This window comes from Podarcis erhardii, assembly GCF_964252035.2.
Source record: "Podarcis erhardii genome assembly, chromosome: 1".
Lineage (NCBI taxonomy): Eukaryota > Metazoa > Chordata > Lepidosauria > Squamata > Lacertidae > Podarcis > Podarcis erhardii.
This window is the reverse complement of record NC_138497.1, coordinates 129,499,274-129,523,282: the sequence shown is the minus strand read 5'-3', so window position 1 is coordinate 129,523,282 and position 24,009 is coordinate 129,499,274. Positions and strand designations below refer to the sequence as shown.

Genomic DNA, 24,009 nt, shown 5'->3' with positions numbered 1-24,009 from the left:
AGCAAGTTCTCTTGTTTTGGTTTTCAGTCACAGAATCTGCCTACTGCTGGGCACATGCCAGAAGGTGTAAAACACTATTCATTATCAAAGCAGCCTTTTCCTAGCTCTAAGCCTAAGTCTAAGCCTAAGTAATGAAATTTCCTGGTGATGCAACTGCTTGGGAAGAAGAGTTTGTAGAATAGTACTGTACGCGGGTGGTGCTGTGGGTTAAACCACAGAGTCTAGGACTTGCCGATCAGAAGGATGGTGGTTCAAACCCCCAAGACGGGGTGAGCTCCTGTTGCTCGGTTCCTGCTCCTGCCAACCTAGCAGTTCGAAAGCACGCCAAAGTGCAAGTAGATAAATAGGTACCGCCCCGGCGGGAAGGTAAACGGAGTTTCCGTGCGCTGCTCTGGTTCGCCAGAAGTGGCTTAGTCATGCTGGCCACATGACCCGGAAGCTGTACGCCAGCTCCCTCGGCCAGTAAAGCGAGATGAGCGCCGCAACCCCAGAGTCGGCCACGACTGGACCTAATGGTCAGGGGTTCCTTTACCTTTTTTAGTCTGAATATAGGCCACATGCACCCCTAAAAAAAGGAGGCTTGTATAAAATCTGAGAGCAGCTGATAACTGCACTCTTACAGGTAGAGAAGCTGTGATTTAAGATGAGACCTTGGATGGAACTGATACTTGAAACTCTATCCTTCAGTAGTTTTGTAAAAGGATCACTTGCTCCACTCAACAGGTGGTGCTGGAAGCCTGACATGTAGGAGAACCAAGGGGTTCCACAGGTTCTCTAAATTGGAAAAGCACTGGATGGTGCCCAAGATTTATGGTATATAAACAGTACATTCCTTTCAAAGAGACTTCATATTAGGGGTTCAGTATATATTCTAGGGCAGGCTTCCTCAACCTTGGCCCTCCAGATGTTTTGAGACTACAATTCCCATCATTCCTGACTACTGGTCCTGCTAGCTAGGGATCATGGGTAAAAGGTAAAGGTACCCCTGCCCATACGGACCAGTCGTGACCGACTCTAGGGTTGTGCGCTCATCTCACTCAAGAGGCCGGGAGCCGGCGCCATCCGAGGACACTTCCGGGTCACGTGGCCAGCGTGACGAAGCTGCACTGGTGAGCCAGCCCCCGTGCCGCACACGGAAACGCCGTTTACCTTCCCGCGATAAAGCGGTACCTATTTATCTACTTGCACTTAGGGGTGCTTTCGAACTGCTAGGTGGGCAGGAGCTGGGACCGAACGACGGGAGCTCACCCCGCCGCGGGGATTCGAACCGCCGACCTTACAATCAGCAAGTCCTAGGCACTGAGGTTTTACCCACAGTGCCACCCGCGTCCCTAGGGATCATGGGAGTTGTAGGCTAAAAACATCTGGAGGGCTGAGGTTGAGGAAGCCTGTTCTAGGGCAGCTTATATTCAGACCTGTACAGTAATTCTTCTAGTAAGGCTTGGTGGTATGGTAATTATACGGTCTCTGACATTTCACAAATTTAAAAACAGATACACCCATGAGCGGGACTAGGGGATGAGGCCTGGTGGCTTACTAGAAGCAGAACAAAACAGACTGTGATATGTGCCGCAATAAGAAAACAAGACTCAGTGATGTGCATTCTAAACAGGTAACTCCAGATAGAATAAGCACAGCATAAAAAACATTTACACCAGTTGGTCTGTTGGTCTGGATTAAATCATCAGTCCTTCACCCATCAAATTCCAGTTCAGAACCTCCCACTGCCTTCTGGAATCTTATGAAAAGGAGACTTGAGTTGAGGTTAGCAGCATCCAGCTTCCAGATAATCTCTCCCAGCAGTTTCAATACAATGTTACGCCATAGTTTTTATATACCGTATTTTTCGCTCTATAAGACGTACCATACCACAAGACGCACCTAGTTTTTGGAGGAGGAAAACAAGAAAAAAAAATTCTGACTCTCAGAAGCCAGAACAGCAAGAGGGATCGCTGCGCAGTGAAAGCAGCAATCCCTCTTGCTGTTCTGGCTTCTGGGATAGCTGCACAGCCTGCACTCGCTCCATAAGACGCACACACATTTCCCCTTACTTTTTAGGAGGCAAAAAGTGACTCTTATAGAGCAAAAAATACGGTATATCATAGAATTGTAGAGTTGGAAGGGACCCTGAGGATCACATATCACAGCCTTGCATGATCTATGCAGCCAAACAAAGGGTTAAGTGGTAGTACCTCAATACAAGTTTCTGGAATCTGAATTCCAGGAAGGCTGGAACTACTGTAGAATGGCTACAAAACACATGAAGTAGCAAATAAAGATGGTAGCTCAGAGCATACACAGTGCGCCTTTTACTTATGGAGTAATAATACCCAATTTCCTCTTATCCAACTATAAAAATACCTGCTTGCTTGCACAGCTGCAGATTTTATCCATAGCACCTCTCAAAATGAAGCACTGCAATGTGAAGTGGCCTCAAATAGTTAATGAGCATGGAAGAAGCAAATTACCAAGCCAGCAGCAACTGTCTCCTTTCCATGACAGCAAGATCAATCAATCATTTCCCATAGTCAGACAGTGCTTTACCACTAGTCTTGGGGAAGCCTGGAGGCTTCAAGGTAAGCTTCTTCCTTCCAGCTGACCTGTCCTCCAGAGAAGTAAACACTGAGCTACATCTTTCCTACTGAAAGAGTAGTGAGAAAAGGGGAGGCAAGCCACGTGATGGAACTTCGAGGCACACAGGCACTTAAGACAGATGGGCTTTCTTAAATAGTTGCAGCTCTCCTCCTGGATACGGCCACCAAAGTTAGCCAGAAGGAAATCTGCAAGTACTGCTACTTTAAAAAAAACTCCACCTCTATATGCATGATTTGAACACTGATAAGATTTATGTACAGTAATTTGTTATACTAAGGAACTGAATGCACCACACTTTGCCTTTTTGTTGCAAGTTGCTTTCTTTTGTTCAACAAATTTGGAATTTTAAAGGCTGAGCTGTAGTTGTAAGTTGCTTTCTTTTATTCAACAGATTTGGAATTTTAAAGGCTGAGCTGTAGTTTGCTTGATCAAGTTAACATTCCTTAAAATCTGAGTGCATGTGGATTTTTTATACTCCAAGAGAAAACACACACATTCCTTTGCATGGGCGTAGCCGGGGGGGGGTTGGGGGCAGCTGCCCCCGCAATCAAGCAAATAAAAATAAATATTTAACTAGCTGACCGATTGCATCGCAGATAACTCGCTTCTGCCCTCCCCCCGAACATAAAGCTTGATCCCCACTAAAACACATACGCCCATGCATCTCTGAACATTTCACGTGACTGCATGGTCTTTCACATTTAAGTATGCTGCATATAAAGCATGCTGTGTTCCTTTAAGCAGTTAAAACACCCTGGCTTCTCCCGTGTTCATAGAAAGGCAGCTCTGGCAAATTTAAACAGCTCATGGGTGCTTATATGCGATGGCAAGACTTGTACAAGCAGGCACTTCCTGCATGCAGATCAGACGGAGAGCCGCCGTCTGCCTTATTGGAGCCTGGGATGTTTCTGTTTACAAATCCTGGAGCCAGGCCGGGGCACTGACTGGAGGCGTGCTGTCTGCTTCCTTGCTACACTCAGCCTTTGTCTGGTTTTACGGTGTCAAAGAAAGAACAACCCTGCTGTGTTTTCCGCAAAGGATGGTTTCAATACAATGGAACTGCTGGGGCTCCCTCCTTTTTTCACAGCCGTGCTCAGAAAGGTAGTCTACGGATTAGTGAATTTACGCTTTCCCTGAGAAATATGGGGTGGGGGGAGAGAGCTGGCCTGCCCCCCAAATCATTTAACTCATAGGCAAGCACACTTGCATTCGCTATTTCATACAAAAGAAAAAGAATCATATTTCAATCGCACCCCTTAGACATACGTTATTTTCTTATGCAACAACTGCACTCGAACGACGTGCTGTATTTTTACAGCATACGATACTTATATAGAAGCTATCATTTTACCTCTTCCTTGAAAAGTTTTTATTGGTGTCCTGAAGAAACGTTTCAAAGAAAATTCCATTTCAATTGTTAACTGCGGGTCATGCATTTTTAGCTTCCTTTAACAGATGCACTTCTTAAACTGCCCAAATTTACATAGTGGCTTAGCAATTTAGTGACAGTGAAAAGAAAAAAATGAACTGTTACACTGTTAGCCTTGCAAAACAAGAATGATGCAAAAGTGCCTCTGGTTTTCATAACCTGAACAGTTTTCACAGTCTTTCTGTGTCTTCCACATGGTTCTTATTATAGTTTTATACAAGAATTTTGTATTTATTTGTATTAATCGTAAACATAAATGATATTAAGTAGCAGACCTCTTAAACCTGATAGCATATGGTTCAGTATGGAAAATGCCCTAAAGACTATTCAGTATGTGCAGAAGTTTTCACAGCCTTCAGGTCATTCTCCATACTGAACTATATATTATCAGGCTTAAGAGGTCTGCTACCTAATATTGTTTATTTGTATGAATAATACAAATAAATAAATAAAAACTTGTATGAAACTTTGCTTAAATTATGTCAGCTATACAACCTACCAATTTTATGGAATGGTGGTATGAGAATATCAAATAATCTAGACATATTATTTCAGGTAAGGCTTAAAATAACATTTAATAAATCTGTAAATTTTTAAATATTGACTTGGTTGGATTAATATTGGAATGCACAACATGATTGAACCCAGCCATTCCTAAAAATGTCTGATACAAATATTCATTTATTCTCAATCTGAAAGATTTTTTCGTCTTCTAATAATAGCCAAAATCCTATTCTTAAAAAAACCCAAGGACCATAAAACAAGTATCTCACTTCTCATCATTGAGCGAGGGCTAAGAGAAAACACAGCGAACAAAATGGCTCATAGTCTGCTAATACGATCTTGGTTTCTATAGCAACTGAGCAATGTGCCTTTTATTTATGTTTAAATATTATTTGCAAAAATACAAGATGCATTCCAAGAATAGTACAACACAATACTAGTTAGGCATAATCTCTAGGGGGCTGAAAATGTTCAAATTGTGGAAGCTATGGAGAGGTAATGAATTCAAGTCATTGACAGGAGAATGTAAATAAATGCTTCTTGGGGCCTTTACAGGGGTTTTTTTTTTCATCATAAAATGTGCATGTGTTACTCAATTACGATAGGGACACAGGAGTCATTCTTTGGGCTAGTACTTCTGTTGCTGTAATACTACATTTTCCACCTGCAGTTCAATCCTGACATCTTGTTGGCGGGGTGGAGGGGACATTCTTTTATTAGTTGGCACATCAGCTACAATTGTGCATGCTTTGTTGAGCACGATTGCTGAGTACTGTGAAGTTAGTGCCTGCAAAATAATTAGAGATGATGACTAGTTTGCTGCTCTCTCATACTAATGCCAAAGTTGAGCAATTCAGACACAAGCTGCTCCTTTAGCTGTTAAAAGCAGCTTTCCACTGGAGCAAAGCTGTACTACACCAGTAGCATTTCGACAATCAGATCTCAACTTATTAACCAGATATATTCCCCCAATACACAACTCTTTGACTCCTGCCTTTGTGCAAGTTTTCCCTTGACTATAGTTTTCCTTTACGCCTGAACCAGGAAATGATAGTTAACAGCTTTGAAACATGCCGCAATATTAAGCTAACTTTAAACTGCAGCTTAATTAATATTTTGGAGTGCTCCCAAGCTGTTAACCATACTTTCCTGGTTTGGACATAATGGGAAACTAGAGTCAAGACTGTCTGCCTTGTTTGCCAACTTACATAAAGTAGCTGTATATGGGAACACTAGGTTCATTCATAACTTGGCTTACTAATCAGGTATGTACATTTTTGCAAATTTTGATTTTTCATTATTAAAATTTCAGGCTTAATTCTTTGAAGATTGCAGATTCATTTCCCCAGTGCTGAAGTTCATATTTCCAAAGTACGTACAAACACAAAGCATACAAAGCTCAGCACGTTTACTTTTTAACTATTATGCTAGGATGGGTGCTACTGGAGCAATAGGGGAAAATGGTTTTGTTTTTTTTTACTATAAACTGAAGTTTAAATGGATTTAAAATGTAAGCAAATAAGTAACAGGGATTCCTATGTATATTTTTAGGGGAACAGAAGAGGGAAGGACCGCCACCTAATAAAGTGATAACAATGAGGAGAAAGATCTCAAAGATACTTTAGCCATGAAGGCAATGATTTCAGTATAAATCATAATTAACTAACATTCCACATGGTGTTAAAACCCTCATGTGTGATGTGTGAATCAGAAGTATTTGTTGGCTAAACTTGTGTTTGCAAGTTTAAATTCTGAAAAATATTTGGAACCACCTTAATTCATACCAAACATTTTATTAAAATCTGTTTTCTTACCTTAGATCGCACACTAGTTTGGCTACAGTGCAATGTGAATAAGCCTTTAAAAATCCAGCTATGCAGTGAGCATGAAGCAGGCTCAGACAAGTGCCATAATTTCCATCAGTGTATGAAACTTTCCTTTAGAATTCCATCTTTGCGTTGAGAGAAAAATATACAATTTTTTACGCTGGTGTAAACAGAGGCAGAAATAGGGCTGTCTTAAGTCTACACAGCTGTTGCTTCACCTCATCCACCAGTACCCATAACTTTGGGAAATTGTAGTAGCATGAAACACAGTCATTCCTTAGCTATTCATAAGATGGTATCAGTAAACTAACTACAACACTAATGTTTATTTAGAACTTCTGGCAAACTAGAGAATGTACCACAAGAGATAAACCCAGACAAAATAACAGGGAATGGATATTGCAATGCATTAATTGGTTTCCAGATGGCACACTGAATCTCTGAATGGCCCTAGCAATGCATTAAAACAAGGTTTACATTGTAGTTTTTCGCCAAGATGCTAGCAAACAAAAGTCCCCAAGCTTGGACTTCAAAATGAACTTTGGGAACTTTTAAAAGTTTCTTCAAACTGCAGGCAAGCTTTTAAAACTTTGAAATTTGTCTGTTTTGAAATAAAGCATAAAAAGCTGGAGAAGAATTCTGAACTGCCCTCTGCATATCTTTGTTAGTTTTCTCCTTCAGCAAAAAGCCTTCTTTGCCAGGATCTATCTACTCAAAACACTCTCCCCTTCCTGACTTGAAGCTGCAGCGATGGAAGCAGAAGAAAAGTTGAGAAGTGAATTTTATCCCTCACTACTACAGCAGCCCTGAAGAGAACATGCCCGCCTTCAATTTATTTATTTCTTAGGACACATATGCAGTATTGTTGTACAGGCATGCTGTAGAGTAGTGATGGCTAAACTTGGCCCTCCAGCTGTTTTGGGACTACAATTCCCATCATCCCAGACCACTGGTCCTGTTAGCTAGGGATGATGGGAGTTGTAGTCCCAAAACAGCTGGAGGGCCTAGTTTGGCCATCACTACTGTAGAGCGAAGCTGCAATCATGCTGGCACGGTCATTTTCCGGGAGTATCTCTGTACCCCATGCTGGCCCAGAGAGGGAAAATAAGATGGGGGACATGAGAGCAACTTTGATCTGCAGTGTACCAAGACCTCACCTTGTTCTGTTAGAGCTTTTTTAAAAGGGGAAAGAATAATATCAATTGCCTGCTGCCACCTAGTACAGGAGAAGAGACCGACCAAGCGCTGCACAAAGGGAGTCAACACTTTCTTTTCTTAAACTTTTTTTTTTTTTTACAAACCCCAAGTGCATCCAACAATGCATGCTGAAAGTTTAGAAGGGAAAACAGAAAGAAAGGGGGACCTGTTGGTTTCTTTCTTTCCCACAGCCTGGGAGTGAGGGAGGGAAAGGGGAGGAGGGGTAGAGCAAGGGAAAACACATAGGAAAACAGATCACAGCACAGTAGCTTTTCAAGCCGGGGACAAAGAGAGGCAAAACTGGCAGTCACAGAGTAGCATGCTGTTCTTCAGCCAATGAAACACCAGTACTATGGTGACCCCCCCTCTTGTCTCCCACCTACTTTTCTTTCTGCCTTCCAACCTTAAGGCTCCTGTATGTTCATTTTGTTTCTCAAGCACAGCTACTGATCACAAATCATCTAACTATTAAAGAAACAATTCTGCTCCAGAATTAGAAATTTCCTCTTGGTATGCAAAGCACTCTTGCAAAACATTAACAATGCATATATGGCCTAATTATTGTTCTGAGAGGTTTACAGTCTTACAGTATGGGGCTTGCAGGATGCTAACTCAGCATTTGCCTGTTAGGGAATATTAGGGAATACTAGTAAGTCCAAATTGCATGATTTGTATACCATTTAACTCTCCACAACTATCAATTTCCAGCAGATATTGAGAGCAATATTTATTTTGTTCTTTTATGATGAAAGTTCAGTTTAGCCCTGCACTTCAGTACCGGTTAGTAATATCAGTTTCTTCCAATATAAATCATAATGAAAACATTGAGATGAAATAGCAACAGGGAATATGAACCCAAAGAAGACCATTTCAGATTCTTACTGCAAATAATTTATCCTCTTTGTGGTTTCTTGCGAAGCCTTAATTTATACATATAGAACATTGAACAATATTCCTTTCTTGCTGTCAATCACCCCAGTTTCTGAAATCACATTGTTTAAATACCACACAAGAGATTTCCATTATTTCCTCCTATGTTGCCTTAAGGCTCTCTCACTATAAAAACATAATCCCTTCTACACAATATTAATGGTTATATGCAGATTATATTAAATACCACAAATTTAAATTCTGTGTTGATGTCTGAAAACATATGCTCTTATCTTAATATACAGCATTTGCAGCTAATTAGGAGCATTACTTGTTTTCCAGGACTATATGTATTTTGTCATCTACACACAAGCCAGAGCAATGTCTAAATTGTCTTCCAATGTTGCAATTCAAAAAATAAATCTAAAGCTGGGGACTGGAGATAGATAGCAAATAAATGATTGTAAATATATAGGCAGTTATCTCCCGTTAGCCCAGAAGTAAAAGAGAGCTTTGGGTCGTGTTGCCATTCCAGACATTTTCTATCAGAGTGTGATCCCAGTCTCAGCATAATTATAGCTAAACAGAAGTAGGAAAAACAACATTGCAATGCAAAATGTAACCTCCATATGCCTAGTACAATTCGGTACTGCTGTGGTTATGATTTGTGTTCTCCTTTGCTGTAGCCTCACAGATGCCCATGTTTGAAGTATTCCAAAGCCACCCTAACCATCATGCAGGGCAGAGTCAAAGCTAGAGTGGAGGGGGGAAGGGGGAGCTTTTTTTAAAAAAAAACCCACTGTGCCAGCTCCAGGAACTACAGGGTGAGATCTAATTTTTAGAAATATGCAAAGAGTTAATGATGGCTGGGAGTTTCTTGAAGGTGAAATATTGAAGGCATAATCCAAACAATTCCAACAAGGAAGAGAAGTAGGAGGCATCTAAAGAAACCAGTGTGGCTGCATAAGGAGCTTTTAGATGAGCTGAGATTTAAAAGGGGCATGTATAATGGAAGAAGCAAATCACAAAGGAAGGATATAAAGCAGACGCCAACACTTTCAGGGAGAAGGTCAGGAGGACTAAAGCTCAGAACCAAGCTCAACCAAGAGAGGTTAAATGACTAAAAAGGGTATTTTGAGCTATTTCAAAGCAAGAGGAAGAACAAATAGGTCCTCTGCATGGAGAATAAGACCATGGCAAAATAATATTGCCACAATGTTGTAAAGGATATACAAGTGAAGCCTAAGTTATTTTTAAGGTGAAACATTGTATAATACAGGGGTCTGCAACCTTTAAGACAAAAAGAGCCACTTGGACCCGTTTCCGAAGAAAAAAAAACTGGGAGCCGCAAAACTTGTCATTATAAAAATAACTTTTTTGTCACTTTTTTATTATTTCTTTGTTTGACCCCTCAGAATTACTCCTCCTCATAGAAATAAACATTAAATTAACAAGTTACCTTTTTTGTGTGTGTGTGTGTTCTTCACTCCCCTTCAAAAGAGTAACCAGCGTACATGCCCCCTTTCAATACAGTGACCAGCGTACATGCCCCTTACAATGTAGCGGGCAGGCGGGCGGGAAGGTGACGTCGGGACGGTGCGTGACTAACGCACGCACCGCCCCCATGCAACATCACAGCCAGTACAGCACCTGCCACAGTGGGGAGTGTCGGGGCGCACAATGCGCCTCCTCCCCTCTCTAGTATCCGCCCCGGAGCCATGGCAAAGGTGTTAAAGAGCCATATGCGGCTCCGGAGCGGCGGGTTGCTGACCCCTGCTATAATACAACAGATAGCTTACATACTAATAGAAAAAACAAAGTTAATTTCAATCTTTAAGTTCTCATCAGTGCATTGCATGTGGAGTCTATTAGTAGCAATGCTTCCTCAGTTGCTCTTAAATCATGATTATCACACAGCCTGAAGCACTCTGACTCACTGAAAGGCGTTCCATCGGTAGGGTCTGCTGGTGGAAAATTCTCTGTGAAGTTGAGATTGCACAAGTTGGAACTGCAGCAGCAGAAACGATATGTCCCATTCTGAACCAAGGAAGGGGTGGTTGTGACGATGCACTCCTCAGAGTGACAGTCTTCAGGGTCTCCTATATGAGACCAGCATCCTGGAGGGGAAAAAAGGTTGTAAATCAAATAGCAGTATTTCTTTTGGCTATTTATTTAGCTTGTGAAACTTTCTACATGTTTTGCTCTTATTAGATTGTCTCTCACCTAGAAAAACCCCTCTGCCTTTTAAGACCAGGGACACACTGCTCTGAATCCTTTCCCTAAGAGAAGTGTCACCTGCTGGGACTATGGGTAGGGTCTTTTGCAGCTCCATGACTTTTTGACATTAGGACATTTTTCTTTCATCCTCTGTTTTTAAATATATGCTCCTTTTCTTAAATGGGTTTTATGTGACTTGGACTATGCACTTTCTTTAGCCAATTTAACTGCATTCTCTTATGCAGGTGGATTTCACTATTGAGATGTGCATTTTGTACGAATGCTTTTAATGCTGAAAACAGATTCGATTTCATGTAAGAAAAGTTGTATTAAAGCAGATAAAAGCCTACACAAACATATTTGTGGTGGTTCTTTTCATTCCAACAATGTAACCACTGTCTGTGTCCCAAAATTAAACAGTCCTATGACCATAACAACCTGATCCTGGCAAAATATCAAATGCACCATACTGTCTTCAAATTTTTCATTGGTTTACTGATTTGAGACTCATTTACATTATCAGCTGCATAACAGTCCTTTCATTCCACTTCAGGTCTGTGTGTCTTTGTGTGTGTGTGTGTGTGTGTGTGTGTGTGTGTGTTTTCAAGGGTTAGTCAGAGGCTGACAGGAGCCCTTTGAAACTAATGCATGTTCTTGATTCATTTCTCTACCACACCAGACCAACAGATTACACATACAATTGCAGGGGTCATCATGTCTGGCATGCAGGAAGTGGACAAAGCACAGTATTCAATTTAAGTATGCAGTGATTCGTCCTGAGCTAAGAAAGTGAGCAAAATAGTGTGGCTAAAATTTATCAAGACTCCTGAACTGCTGACCTCTGAAACAAACCACAGGTGAAGCATCCCAACTGGGTAAGCGAGTTTGCATTATCCTGGCATTTTGCCTTCAGGTTTCCAAAAACTTCTGGTTATGCTGGTTCTTTAAATACAGTGGTGCCTCGCAAGACGAAATTAATCCGTTCCGTGAGGCTCTTCGTATAGCGGTTTTTTCGTCTTGCGAAGTAAGCCCATTGACAGCTTAGTGGATTAGCGCTATTAGCGGTTTAGCGGCTTTTAGAGATCAGCTGTTAAGCGGCTTATCAGCGGATCAGCTGATAAGCAGCTTAGCGGCTTAGGAAAAGGGGGGAAAAGGGGGAAAAAACCGCAGGAACTCGCAAGACATTTTCGTCTTGCGAAGCAAGCCCATAGGGAAATTCGTTTTGCGAAGCACCTCCAAAACGGAAAACCCTTTCGTCTAGCGGGTTTTCCGTCTTGCGAGGCGTTCGTCTTGTGGGGCACCACTATATCATACTTTGATTTAGTTGATGAAACTGTATCTAACATTTCAGCTTTTAAGGGAGGTACCATGTATTTACACCACTTTTGCATGTTCCCGTCCCCTGCTCCCCAAAAACTTCTTTTTTTCATTACTGTATGTAGTTTTAGGGTCTAATTACATATTTTGCTTCATAACTTTCCTTCTGAGAGGGCTAGAGACTTATTAAAAAATGAAATGGAAGTTCAGAGCCTGGGGCCCTTAATGATCAGTAATGGGACTTTCTTCTTTTGTATGGCTTATTCATTGAATCATCCTTATTCTGCAAGACTGCTCAGTGTTCTGTTGCAGAATATGCTCTATGGTCACTTCTAATTCCTTGTTATTACCTATTACTATTTTCATTAAACATAGGCACTATGACCTTGTTTTTGCTTTCTGGTAATTTGTACAGTTTTATCTATTTCTATGTAGCAGCTCTATTAAGTTTATACTATGAATCACTAGCATATCAAACTTTAGACTGCCATGTATTAAAAATTTCTATAGAGTATGCTTGAAAAAATTGTGGCTTGGCATAATTGTAATGTTGCCCAGAAGCCTAATCATGATTAAGCTATTGGGAATGTCCTGTGGGCATGCACACGGCTTTCCTAAGTGGGTACCCCCCCCCCTTTTCAATTTGACCATCGACCATTAACTTACATTAATGCTAACCACCATTTGCAACAATGGATAGAAGCAGCTTTGCAAATTTGCTGATAACTATGGTCATCTTAACATCACTGAAGATGGAACTGTAGTTAGCTTTAGCTTGAGGAGGAGAGGGGGTGCAATAATGAACTGGGAAGGAGTCAGGAGTCATACAATTAAGAGAATCAGAGCTTTTTTCAGGGTCTGTCATAGACCATCTGTCCAATGCCCTGCTCAATTCAAGTGTCCCAGAACTAGAGCATCTTCAATATATGGCTAGCCAACCTTTGCGTGAAGAACTCTAGTGAGTTCTTCTCACCACTCCTCTAAGTAATTGATCCCACTCACCACTCCTCTAAGTAATTGATCCCACTGTTGAACTGTTCAATAAGTTTCTCCTAATGTTCAAATGAAATATCTTCTCCTGTAAATTAAGCCCAGTCCTGGCCTCTGTGGCAGCAGAGAACTGAGAAGAGTTATGTCTGCACTTAGCTGTTCTTCAAAATGAGGGACATTTGTTTATAGATTCCTTTGTGATCAGAAGGCAGTACAGTGGTACCTTGTTTTGAGTCGGGGATCTGTTCCAGAGCCCTGGACACTCAACGAAAGGGATGCTCGACAAAGCGCCGCTCTGCGCATGTGCGCAAGCGGCAAATCCGGAAGTACCCCATTCCGGTACTTCTGGGTTTGCCACGGATGTTCGCCAAAATGGACGGTCAATAGGGCGGAGGTTCACGGAGGTAAAGGTACCCCTGAACTTTAGGTCCAGTCATGGACGACTCTGGGATTTGCGGCGCTCATCTCGCTTTACTGGCCGAAGAAGCCGGCGTTTGTCCGCAGACAGTTTTTCCGGGTCATGTGGCCAGCATGACTAAGCCGCTTCTGGCGAAACCAGAGCAGCGCACGGAAACACTGTTTACCTTCCCGCTGGAGTGGTACCTATTTATCTACCGTATTTTTCGCCCCATAGGGCGTACCGGCCCATAGGGCGAACCTAGGTTTTTTGGGGGGGGAATAAAGAAAAAAATATATTTCCCCCCCAGGCATGGGGCTGGGGCGGGGGAAGCCTGAGCTCCCCCCGACCCCAGCCCCCAGAACAGGCTGCTATCCGCAAGCCTAGGGAGCCCGGTGGGAAGTCGTGCCGGTCTCCCCAGGTTTGCGGAGAGCTGCCCGAAGCCTGGAGTGTGCTTCTCAGCGCGCCCCGGGCTTCAGGATGCAGGCAGCTCTCCGGAAGCCTTGGGAGACCAGTGCGACTTCGCGCCAGACTCCCACGGCTTGCAGAGAGCTTCCTGAAGCCTGGAGAGTGAGAGGGGTCAGTGCGCACTGACCCCTCTCGCTCTCCAGGCTTCAGCGAAAGCCTGCATTCGCCCCATAGGACGCACACACATTTCCCCTTCATTTTTGGAGGGGAAAAGGTGCGTCCTATAGGGCGAAAAATACAGTACTTGCACTCTGACGTGCTTTAAAACTGCTAGGTTGGCAGGAGCTGGGACCAAACAACGGGAGCTCACCCCGTCGCGGGGATTCGAACCGCCGACCTTCTGATCGGCAAGCCCTAGGCTCTGTGGTTTATAAGAAGATACATGTGTAAAAGTTTTACAAAAAAACTGCTACCTGCCTCTGAACATTAAGACCTTTGTGACCAATAGATTAAGTTATGTTTGTTGTCATTATTGCTGTATGCTATTATTGTTGAATGTTACCTTGTTTCACAAGATGGATCTCTCCTTCACGTGTTTTCTCCCACAGACCATAGCAGGTGTTGCCTTTCATACACAAAACTGTACCATTCTCTTGAGAAATTCGACTTTCGCTAATTCCATGATCATTTTGGTACTGGTCCCTAAATGCACATGTCGTCTCTTCACTCTGTGCAGCTAAACAAGAAAACAAAAACAGGTAAGTTTACAAACCAGATTGTGGCACTGATTGTTGACAAAACTAGAAGAGAAAAATATAGCTGAAGAAACTAGAAGAGTCATTTTCAGGGCTGGCCCTTTCATTTGGAAGAGTGAGGTAGCCACCTCAAGTAGCTGATTTTGTTATCATTAAAGGGCAAACAGGCAGAGGTGCTGGTGAGTTTTTCTTCCATGTGCAGACAAGTCATGCTTGGGTCCTATGTATGTTGGCTAGATTGCCTCAGGTAGCAAAATGTCTTGGCAATTTTGGTACTTCAGAACTTTGCATTTTTAAAAGCAATATCCAACTTCCTGTTAGGAGCTGCCGCTGGATCCAAGTGCAATTCCTATTTATGTGTATGGAAACATTTTCCTCTGTGATATCTGCTTTCCTTTCCTTTTTTGTGAATATGCTGTGCCAGGATAGTTCTTCCTCTCACACTAGAACACCAGAGATCACCATGTCGGAAATATATTAGACTTATCCAAAAATCCTATTTGCAGAACCATTAGTAACGAAGTGACACTGAGTACTACAGCAGAAAAAGCACTTAAAAGTGGCCTGCAGCAGCATCACAAGCATGGTACATTTTATGGTAATCATAAATGAAGATGCTTTAAATATTCAGAAAGGGAAACCGGATGAATAGGAATACATTCAGTCCCAGGCCACATTATCAGTAAATCTTAGATCATCATCATAATTAGTCTTCCCACTGAACATACATCTCCCTTGAGCTAGAATATTAAAAGATCAAAATGTCTTAAGATCCCAGAAATTCAAAGGAATTTCTGTCCACTTTTCTTTTTGATACACTCCAGAAATTAGGCCATACCTCATCAAAACAACCCTATATAATTATTTCATTAGAAAGAAAGAAAGACTCTTCAGAATGAAAGAAGCATTTAAAGTCCTTAAACTAGTGCACAGAATTTAAACTGGTTGAATCAATCAAAGCAAAATGCCTATTTTGTGCATTTCCAGATTTTTCATAGATAAATATTCACTGGGTTGTCATGCCTGAGCAAAGCATTGTGTAATAATGTATCATAAAACAAAGGGACTGGATAATAATGATCCATAAGTGACTGCCTTATTAAAATAGTGAAAGGGAAAATACACGAATGCTAATTTATTTATTTATTTTGCTTTAAATCAGAATTTTGCCACTTTCTAGCATCAAAGAGAAAATATGCGAACTTTCTGTAAAGGAAGAAATACACACTAGCGTTAACGTAGAATTTTGGCAGCAAATATCACAGTTCATATGTTCATTGTGCCTTTCAATATATATTCTTTCCACAAAATAATTTTGACATTAATGACCTAGAGTAAATAGAGTCAACTCAGATTTGAACTAGAACTATACTCAGCAACAAAGTTCAGCCTCTTTAGCAAAGCTACCTGCTGATTCTATTCTTCTGTTTTCACCTTTATATATGCTACGACAAGAATCTGCATGTAAATCTTCACCTACCATTTAGGCTATAAAAGCAATTAAAGAGGGAAGGCCTTCCAAAAGCTCTACCAAAATCACTGTGTATACATAGTCTCTTGCAGCAAAAACAATCAGAACTTTGTGGCCCTTGAAAGCCTAACAAATCTATTTGCGTGGCGAGGCCCTGGGCCCACAGTTCCCACAGAAGTAAACATACAAGCACAAATATGTTGGATTAATGGGATAAATTAGGCCACAACTTTATTGGTTACAGATGTGAGCAGTTTGGCTTAGGCAACTGGGTGAAGCAAGACTATATCCTGACTCCTGCCCGGCTGCAGGAAGTCTTGAAAGGGTGAACCATCAATAGCGGGAGCCTTATGATATATATCAATTAAGAACTCCCCCAGGGTCACCGATGGGGTCGTGGCATGACCCTAACCCATGACCAGGCTTCGGACAGGAACCACACACCTGGATCCCTTTAATGGGACACCCTTAGCGTGGAGGGGCAAGTGGAGGCAACAGCTTAAAGGTAAAGGTAAAGGGACCCCTGACCATTAAGTCCAGTCACGGATGACTCTGAGATTGCAGCGCTCATCTCACTTTATTGGCCAAGGGAGCCGGCATACAGCTTCCGGGTCATGTGGCCAGCATGACAAAGCTGCTTCTGGAAAACCAGAGCAGTGCACAGAAACACCGTTTACCTTCCCACCGTACCTATTTATCTACTTGCACTTTGACGTGCTTTCGAACTGCTAGGTTGGCAGGAGCAGGGAACGAGCAACGGGAGCTCACCCCGCCGCGGGGATTTGAACCTCCAACCTTCTGATCAGCAAGTCCTAGGCTCTGTGGTTTAACCCACAGTGCCACCTGCTTACCCAATGCCTAACCTTACAAAGTTGTGACGATTGCTACTAGGTAGGCAAAAACCAAATGGCTGGAGCCAATTTGCCAAGTGGAAAAATTCCTACCCAGCCCCAACAACCAGGCAACCAAGATTAGTCATAGCAAGGCCATAGTCAAGGAACACAAGAAAGCGGGTGAGTGGGCTGGGAGATCCACCAAAGCAGATGATAGGCTAGCTGGGGGCGTGATGTGGCTGGGCATCCTAGTGACATGGGCAGCATTCCTCCGTCCACTGCTGGGTAACTGAGGTCCTGGAACCCCTCCTGCAATGCAGCCCCCCTGGAAAAGGGGAGCTGTCTTGCGTGGCGAGGCCCCAGGCCCCGCAATTCCCACAGACAGGAACCACATAATGTGAAATCTTAGTTGGCAGGTATATAAATGGGGAATAATGTAAGGTAGGAACTGAATGGCAATGAGGTGCAAAATTTAGAAAAAAGACCTTCAGCTAAGATTTCACTCCATGCATCTGATGAAGTAGGCTTGGGCCCCTGAGAGCTTATGGCAGAATACATTTGTTAGGCTTTCAGGGGCCCAAAGAATGTTGTTTTTGCTACAAGAGACTAATGCAGAAACATTTAGGCCGTATACACGCAATGTTTTCTGTGGAGGAAATGACAAGGCTTCTTCTCTCACTGTTAAAGTAACAGAAAACCTGTTTCTATTACTATAACAATACAAACATAATTAAGGACCATAAACCCTAATTAGCACAAACCATGATTTCTGATTCTGGTTTGCTATCAAAGCACAAGCCAAACCTTGCCAATTCAGATATCATACCAAACTATAGTTTTCGGAGCCATGTTTGACATAAGGAATAAGCCAAAGGACAACCTGTTCTCTTCTCTTAAAAAAGAAAATAAGCTGAAACTGATGTCCACTCTATTGATATATAAGGGTAGCACATACTACTATTTTATTGACATGAAAGGAAGCTGAGTTTTCTTTGTTGTTTTTTTACAGAGCTATATAGGGTAAGCATTACTGCTGAATGTACTAAAGGGAGTGGGGGGGAGAAACATCATAAAAAGTGTTTCAAGCTAGTGTGGAGAATGTGTTACTCCTCATAGGAATTATACAATGGGTCCCCACCCAAGCGTACTGCATTTGTATTATAAAAAGCTCCAAAACCAGTTTGACCAGAGACTATGGCAAGGTAACTGGCAGCTCTATTATACAGTTTCCAAATATCTGAAAATAACACTGCAGCATAAACTCATTTAAAAAGTTATTTTTTAAATTGTGACACCTCTTGCTGATAGAGCACCCAACACTATATTTACAAAGCAGAAGATTCACAGCATAAGTTGTCCTACACAAGACAGCAATGGATAACAATGTGTGGTGGTATTTGATAGCACTGATGTTCTAGGAACTTCATGTCACATACCTTCCCGTTATCTTACACATTATTTAAGTATTCTGCAAAAATTATATCTTGCTGTGGCACATTACATGCTCAGAAATTGTCTTGACTACTAATGTAACCTTCCGCACTCCTGCCTTTCAGGCATTTCTGAAGACAAAGGATTGCTCTTGCCTTGGTTTAAATAATAACTGTAGGTCTCTCTCTCTCTCTCTCTCTCTCTCACACACACACACACACACACACAATTTTATTCTCAAGAACAGATGCTTTGTGCCTGGAATGCTCAGCTGTCCTGTATTTTCTGATCCTTGGCACTGACTGCCAAAGAAACAAAGAAAGGATGTTGTTTCTATCTTCAGTAACAAAGGACAACACAGTTCCATATGTAAATGTTAAGTATTTAAGCTGTGACTCAAGGAAAGGAGGAAATTCACACATTTCACTAAGTGCAAATTATTTGCTCCTTATGAAATCTTGACTTGTGCAACTGTGCACATAAATTAAAAGGATAAGAACTGGAGTTCTGCATCAAAGTGTTACAGTGTAATTTAGTATTCAAGCCAATCCATTACATTCCCTGAGCCCCAATTTTCCTCCCCACCACCCCAGTTAGTCATGTTGGCATTTCATGACAACTAAACATACTTGTACACATTTGAAGCTTAATTAAAATCTTTTGGGGTTTTCCCAGTGGTCTCTATGGGTGCTCTATCTTCAGTCCCTGGGGACACTTTAAAATAACTTCTCAGTGTGAAACCAGACATTCAATGGTTTTGCTGTGGGCTAATCTTTGGGAAAACACTTGCATCAAGAACCTGATAAATAACTGCTCCTGCATGGAAATAGTTATGATATCCTGGAAACAATTTTCATAATAGCAGCAGCAGATTCTTTTGTCACCACAATCATGGAAAGTGCTTCTGTCTGAGAGTGTGTAGTTGTATCCAAGGATAAACCAGGTTAGATATTAAGTTACTGCATGAGTGCATTGGATTCCCAGATCAGTGATGGCATACCACACTAAGAAAATTATTTCTAAATATCTGAACTGACCCACAATCTTTCATAATCGTTTTGGAAACAAGAGTCAGACACAGTATTGAAAGACAAGATATTGGATTATTTAGTCCAATTCCTGTTCTAAAATAAATGATTATATACCTAATTCATGTCTGGAAGAAGTACCCAACATTTTATTAAAATCACCTAGGAAGCTCAAACATCCTTCCTGAGCAGTTTATTCCACTGCAAAGCTGCTCTAAAATCCACCATATTGCAATTTAAGGTTTTTGCTGTTTTAACAGGGTAAGATGCAAAAACTTGGGCAAGCAAGTGATCTGCCACTTCTTTTAGACCATCATTCTCAAATATATTGCCATTGTAATCTTCTTGAGGGATGCGGGTGGCGCTGTGGGTTAAACCACAGAGCCTAGGACTTGCCGATCGGAAGGTTGGCGGTTCGAATCCCCGCGATGGGGTGAGCTCCTGTTGCTCAGTCCCTGCTCCTGCCAAGCTAGCAGTTCCAAAGCACGTCAAAGTGCAAGTAGATAAATAGGTACCGCTCCGGAGGGAAGGTAAACGGCGTTTCTGTGCGCTGCTCTGGTTCGCCATAAGCGGCTTAGTCATGCTGGCCACATGACCCGGAAGCTGTACGCCGGCTTCCTCGGCCAATAAAGCAAGATGAGTGCCCCAACCCCAGAGTCGGTCATGACTGGACCTAATGATTACCTTTACCTTAATCTTATTTGATCAAAATGTGCCTATTTCTCTCAGTTTTCCCTCTCAACCTGATTTTCTGAAACACATAATCTTGATAATTTGTCTCTTGAGCAACAAACTCCTTGAATTCTTTTGACCAGAATTGAATGCAAGCCTGCATTAAGTCTTACTAGAGCCACAGCACTATCCTTACTTGCCAAAATCTTGGAAATAATGCTTTTGTTAATACAATTTTAAAAAGCACTGATATTTGGGTTCACATCATCACATTGTTAATTCATGCACAGTTTCTTATCCATTTTAGCATCTGAATCATTGAGAGGAACAACTATCTGGCCTCTTAGCACCCTTCTTATATTTATTCTTATATTTATATTATATCCTTTTTACCTCTTCTCATTTCCACATTTGACATTGTTGAGCTTGGTTTTGTTATTATCTACCCAACTCAGCAGTGTTTAACATTTTATATTAATCGCCATGATCCAGTCTGCTAAGTGATATTATCATGAAGTGATATCATGAATTCACAACCCCTCAGAATTTATGAGATTTTCCACATAGTTCCAACCTGGAAACTTCATCCTATATTGCTTCTTCCTCATATATCCACGTTGTATTATTCCTTCCTATTGCTGGTGTTTGGCTTTATTTTACATCACTAGGCTATGGTAACTGGGCCCACATAAGTCCATAGGGTGATATCCAACTGTGGCCATCCCCAGTGAAACAGATCTGCACACCTTAATTTTTTTCAACACATTGCCAGCTTAATTATTTCCATTATTTGCTCCAATGTTTTCCCAAATGCAGACAAATGCAGTCAAACTAGCAAGCTTACACATTCCATGGGTGGTTTCCTTCCCCTCTTCTAAACATAAGACACTGTATCGCAAGTCTGCGTAACTTCTAACGCACCAACCTGAACACAGCTCTCCAGTCATTTACCGTGGCCTGACAGTTCCCCTATTTTTAAAGTCCCAAACAGACTGCAAAAAGAAGTTTAAGCAAGTTTCGGGTGAGCAACCAACTATGAATGTTCTTTTCCTCAGATTTTAAAGTTGATAAACCTACCCTGCCTTTAAGGAAGGGAGACTGGGGACAATGTTGGGAAAGCAGATGGAGAAGTTTGGTTGCATAAGTAAAAATCCTTGTTCTAGCAGAAGCACTTTGCTGCATACTGACCAATATGCATCCTAAGGAGATATTACCACACAATTGCTTCTCTGAGAAGGAGCTATGCTTGTTGGATATATCAAATTACAGTAGTGGAATCCCTATTTTTAGGGCAACAACAGAAGTTATAATAAAAGCAAGGCATTTTCCAGCAGCTTAGTTATATGAAATCTCAAATTGCTTCATGAAGTACTTACAAGTAATAGTTTTAGAGCTGTAGCTACTGAATCCAAACCAGATTACTGCCTTTGGTTTCATATTCATTAATATTGAAACAATACTTTAATGACTTGATGCTTACAGGAAAATGGTATGTTGTAGAATTTCTTCTGAGCTCCCTTCTTCCAGGAAGGAAACATGTTCTCTATTTTACATGAGTAAGATACTCTGACTTCACGGAGTCAGAGGAGTATTTAGGTTGAAAATGCTTTGGAAATGCATGACACTTCTTTTTCCCTTAACCATTTTCTGAAAGTTTAACCAGATGCTGGATTCAGAGATGTATCAGCCCAGTTCTGCTCATGGAACTCTCACATGAATGGAGGGGGTGGCAGCAATTTTTTTTCTGATTTCCCCCTACAGGCTTTAGCAAAAGACTGTCCAGGAGGGTTGATGGAATTCTATGAAACAATACAAGCATGGTATGAGAGCATGCAGGGGGAAATGGGCAACTGGTAAAGAATGCCTCCATCCCTCCAGTTTCTTCAGCCCTTTCTGGGTTGCAGTTCACAAAAGGACTCCTTGCATTCAGGGAAAACTGTGATGGATCCAATACATTAGGCTTTAATAAATAAAATGTGATAATTTTTATATTTTTCTTCATGAATCATAACTACTAGTATTTGGAAAAAATGATTTCCCTTATTACTATACTACTGCTACTACTACTAAATAGAAAGGCTATTTTAATAGAACTGCAAAGAAGTTCCGATGAAGGTTTTTGTTAAGTTTCACTTTGAACACTTGACAGTTGGAATTTTGGTTTAAAAAAACAACAAAAAACATTGAACAAAACCAATTTCCTCCTCAAAATGCATAACAGAGCATTCTCTGTTATTTTCCTAGCTGTGTCATTCCTAAGAGGAAACTGGAATTCAAAATGCCCAGCAACAGAGCTATAAATTCATTGGCTTCAGAGTGCAGGTACCAAAAATGTGCCCTCCAACTCTCATCAGCTGCAGATAGCATCATCAATGGCCTGGGAAGATGAAAGTTGGAGTCCAATGACCTCTGGAGGGACCCATGTGGGCTACCCTTGCACCAAAGGAAGAAAGGACTGATTCCTCATTAAGATAGAAAATTGTCACATCTAAACAAGTTCCCCATTCTTTCCATGGAATGTGCACTTCCTTTTACAAACCGGTATTTTTAATCCCCCCCCTTCCTTCTCCTTCCAATTCCATTGTTTATCAAGAAGTGCAAGTTATTCAAATATATTTACACCAGTGACTTGTCCTGAATTAGTAATGTCTGCATCAGTCAAAAGCAAAATAATAGCTCTATTTCATACCTCTTGCATCAATGTTCCTGGAAAATGGTAATCAGAATTCTACCACCACTGTTTCTTAAAGTTATCTTAATATAGATGTGAGATTAACAAGGAGGGCTCTTTTTTCATAGTTGTGATAACTGTGAAATAATGAAATGCAACGTATTTATTTTCCACATTAATACATATGAAGGTTTAATACCTGAGAAAGGAAAGGCCTTCTCTCGGTCCCATCACCCTCACAGGCACATTTAGGGGGGAGGGCACAGGAGATGGCCTTCTCAGTCACTGCTCCCAGATTTTTGGTGTGTGATTATTTGCTTTTCCAAAATATAAACATACAACAAAAACAATTCCAAATCTAATTGTCGATATTATTCTGAATCTCCTGACATTCCCCCCATCCCTTCCATTGATTCTATTTTCAACTGCATATCAATACTTCTCCGATTTTTCATCTTCCTAAATTATCTATACATTCTGTTAGATTACAAATGTGTTTAAAATCCTGCTAATGTTTTGACCTGTTTACAATGATTTTGTATATACATTATAAACATTTCCCATTCTTTTTAAAATTTCTTGTCTTCTTAATTCCTGAGCTTCCCAGTTAGTTTTGCCATTTCGGCATAGTCCATCAACTTAATTTGCCATTCTTCTCTGGTCCAGGGTTGTAAAGACTGCAGATAGAATAATTGGGTGCACTCTTCCCATCTTAGATCAAATCTATGCTGTCAGGTGCCAAAAGAAAGTGGCAGAGATAGCGCGGGATAGTACGCACCCCGGAAATGATCTCTTTCAGCTTCTGCCTTCTGGAAGAAGGTATAGGGTTATAAAGGCCAGGACTAGCCGCCTGAGAAACAGTTTCTACGCAAATGCAATTCTGGTTCTAAACGCAGCTTAAGGGGTCTCTATAGTATGGTGTATTTTAAAATGGGGTTTCAGAGTTTTTAGGGGTTTTTGAATGTTTTATGTAGTTTTTCAATTTCATTGTTCTGCATGGGACAATGACAATAAAGATATCATATAACATAAAGATATCGTATATCATGTATATCCTATATATCGTATATCGTATATGGTTGGGGTTGTTTCTTCCTTCCATCTCTGGGCTAGTAACACCCAAGCGGCCGTTGTCACATACATAAACAACTGCTTCCAGATTTTGGAACTCCCTCTCTAGGGAAGCTAGACTGGCTCCCTACTTGCTGCTCTGCTGCCAGCAGGTGAAGCCATTTTTGTTCCAGCAGGTTTTTGGGAACTGACTGCTTTTAAAGAGGCTTTTTTTTGGGGGGGGGGGGAAATAACGGAAAAGTAATGACACATTATAAAAAAAACCTAAATATGCTTAAAGTCACTTGAAGTGATAAAAGATAATTTAGTATGAATTAAACTATGTTA

The 24,009-nt window shown here is 41.3% G+C and overlaps 1 protein-coding gene across 4 annotated transcripts in view; it reads right to left on the bottom strand.

Moving 5' to 3' along the window:
* BMPR2 (bone morphogenetic protein receptor type 2) overlaps window positions 1-24,009 on the bottom strand; it is a 91,951-nt gene that overhangs the window by 37,905 nt on the left and 30,037 nt on the right. For all 4 annotated transcript variants that reach the window (XM_081865196.1, XM_081865194.1, XM_081865197.1 and 1 more), the window contains exons 3-4: window positions 14,313-14,486; window positions 10,359-10,538 (exon numbers count right to left, since the gene is read on the bottom strand). In XM_081865196.1, the coding sequence (XP_081721322.1) occupies window positions 10,359-10,538; window positions 14,313-14,486 (354 nt within the window). The remainder of the gene's footprint in view (window positions 1-10,358; window positions 10,539-14,312; window positions 14,487-24,009) is intronic.